This window comes from Penaeus vannamei, chromosome 36, assembly GCF_042767895.1.
Source record: "Penaeus vannamei isolate JL-2024 chromosome 36, ASM4276789v1, whole genome shotgun sequence".
Lineage (NCBI taxonomy): Eukaryota > Metazoa > Arthropoda > Malacostraca > Decapoda > Penaeidae > Penaeus > Penaeus vannamei.
The window spans coordinates 7430343-7432842 of record NC_091584.1 but is presented as its reverse complement, the minus strand read 5'-3'; the positions used below and the strand labels follow the sequence as shown (position 1 = coordinate 7432842).

General features: G+C 43.6%; 1 protein-coding gene across 18 annotated transcripts in view; it reads right to left on the bottom strand.

Moving 5' to 3' along the window:
- Nucleotides 1-2500, bottom strand: part of trol (terribly reduced optic lobes) — a 266084-nt gene that overhangs the window by 199092 nt on the left and 64492 nt on the right. For 15 of the 18 annotated variants that reach the window (XM_070114424.1, XM_070114425.1, XM_070114431.1 and 12 more), the window contains exons 17-18: nucleotides 233-343; nucleotides 1-85 (exon numbers count right to left, since the gene is read on the bottom strand). The exon at nucleotides 1-85 is cut by the window's left edge and continues 14 nt beyond it. The exons of the other annotated variants lie outside the window; for them this stretch is intronic. In XM_070114424.1, the coding sequence (XP_069970525.1) occupies nucleotides 1-85; nucleotides 233-343 (196 nt within the window). The remainder of the gene's footprint in view (nucleotides 86-232; nucleotides 344-2500) is intronic. 18 annotated transcript variants of the gene reach the window in all.

Below are 2500 nucleotides of genomic sequence, written 5' to 3'. Positions count from 1 at the left end.
GTATCACAATCGGTGACTCCGTCGCAGACGTTTTCTTTGGGAATGCAGTGCTTATCGCCGCAAAGGTAAGCATCTTCGGAACATTCTGAACCAGAAATGTACATTTGCTCATATCACAGGAGGCGATATCCAGAATCATGTAAAATTAATTTGGCATTATATATATGATTTCGGGTTTCCCTTCCCCTCCCTTTTTGCTTCACTCCCTCGACTGACAAAAGCGGGAACCAACCTGAGCAGTTCACTTCGTCTGACTGGTCGTCACAGTCGTGCTCGCCATCGCACCGCAGATTCTCGGCCACACACTGGCCGTTGAGGCAACTGAACTCGCCCTCGGAACATGCTGGCGGCAGACTCGTGCATGTTAGCATGGAGGCTAATATGTGTTGCTTAGGGTGAGGGAAATGATAGTCGATTCTACACGGAACCCGACAAAGGACAATTTCGGAAATATAGTGTGTGGGTGTGTCCGCGTGTGGGTGTGTCGTGTTCGTGTATGCGTGTTCGTATAGATTGCCTTTTAAAAACTGCTGGATTTGAGGTGTGGACAGTGAGGTGGTATAACTTGCAACAGTAATAATGCCGAAGGAAAGTTGAGAGCAAGTCTGCACAGCATGCGAAGGTCACAGTCTAAAGCGTGGCATGCCCGTGACAGGAGAGGAAAGTAGGTTGGTGGTCGGTAGACGTATTTTCCTTGTGTTCGTGCATGTACGCGCATGTATTTCTGCATGCGTTCGTGTGCAGTGTGCGTCCACAGGTATTCATGTGCTTGCGTTCGTGTGCATGTGTAAGCGTGCGTGTATCTGCGTGTTTATACTTCAAAAGAAGAAGGAAACAGTAACAGAAAAGACGACATATGCAGTAGGTTAGACACGTGACACGGACACGAGTGCAACGGCCTCCGGCTAAACCAACGCGAAGGCTGCTGCTCTCCACAGACGCTGCTTGGAACTCGCCCACAGACTGAGGGGAAAAACTTACAAAAAAACTCACGCACACACTCTCGGGGAAACTACTCCAAAAGCTTAAAACGGTTCGTAACCGCCCCCATGAACTACAGAAGAAACGGTCAGTTGTATGCTGGGTTGGGTTGAGTGTGTGTGTGTGTGTGTGTGTGTGTGTGTGTGTGTGTGTGTGTGTGTGTGTGTGTGTGTGTGTGTGTGTGTGTGTGTGTGTGTGTGTGTGTGTGTGTGTGTGTGCTCAAGTGTATATTTATGCGTGTACATGTGAGTGTGTACGCATACTCCAAAGTAATATCCCCACTTCACATGGGACTGAGTGAGCGGGAGGTGAGCCCTTCCCGAGAACTCACACTAGGTTGTCTACAGAACTACAGGCCTATTTTGTAGCATCCGAAACCCTTAACACTTTGGTACATTGATGTTGTCTCATGATCGTTGCAAAACATCGAAGTTTGTACTGACATACAAAGTTTGAAAAAAGGAAAAGTTATTTTTTTTTAATGTCTCAAAAGAAAAGTCACTAGAAAACCATTAAATTACTTAATATGATGGTATGATTTTGATTACACTTTGGAAGCTTCAAATGAATTAGAAAAAAATAGTATCTAACCACAGGGGCGTTATTTGGGGGGCTGGTGGGGGGGACTGCTACCCCAAGACTGATTGTCCCCCCTCAAGGTCTGGCCTGCCCTCCCCCCCTTTTTTTTTTTACTTTTTTGTCTAAATTACCCCTTTGTAGTCTGGTCATAGCTTTAAAATACTCCTAGAAGAGCTAATTTGTCAATTCTTTTTCTCGTAGGGACTCTCAGCGCACCTTGAACTGATTGTGCTCACATCGCTTGCCACCCCCCCCCCCCAAGAAAATGCTGAAAGGATGCCCTTGTGCACCTTATATTGTTTATAAACGCCGCTATTCGCTCCGCATGCCCGTAGATACTTTCAAATGTATTCATCAGATTCAGCAAAACATTTTTTTCTTTTTTTATTCCATACATTGTACTTCATATGGAAAGTGAAGTTGCTTTTAAGTATATTTCCCAGATTCAGTAAAACATTTTTTTTTCCTTGTCAACTACATTAGTCTTCATTTGGAAAGTGGAAGGTCAGGCAAGTGAACCCAGTGTCCGAATCAGACAGTAATTCCAATGATCACGGGCGTTAACTTGTCTTACTAATTGAATTATAACAAGTAAAGATACATAGCCCTTTCTTTGATATATTTCAGCCTATAAGATTATACCATTGAGGTACAGACTGATACTGAAGACATTCGTCCCACCGAAGTCAATACCACGTCATATGACTCGGACATGATTTTTTTTTCCTTTTCCTTTTCCTTCTTACCGCATCGTTCCAGCAACCGTCGTGATTAACTTAAGTCTTAAATCTTACCCGTATCGAACGTATTTGATGTACTGATAAAAGATGCACTTTTATGAAACAAAAGAGCGACAAGAAACATTCCGCTTTGTAATTAATTAAAATATATATCCTCATCTGAGACTATGTGATATGTATCTCTGAAAAATATCGCACTC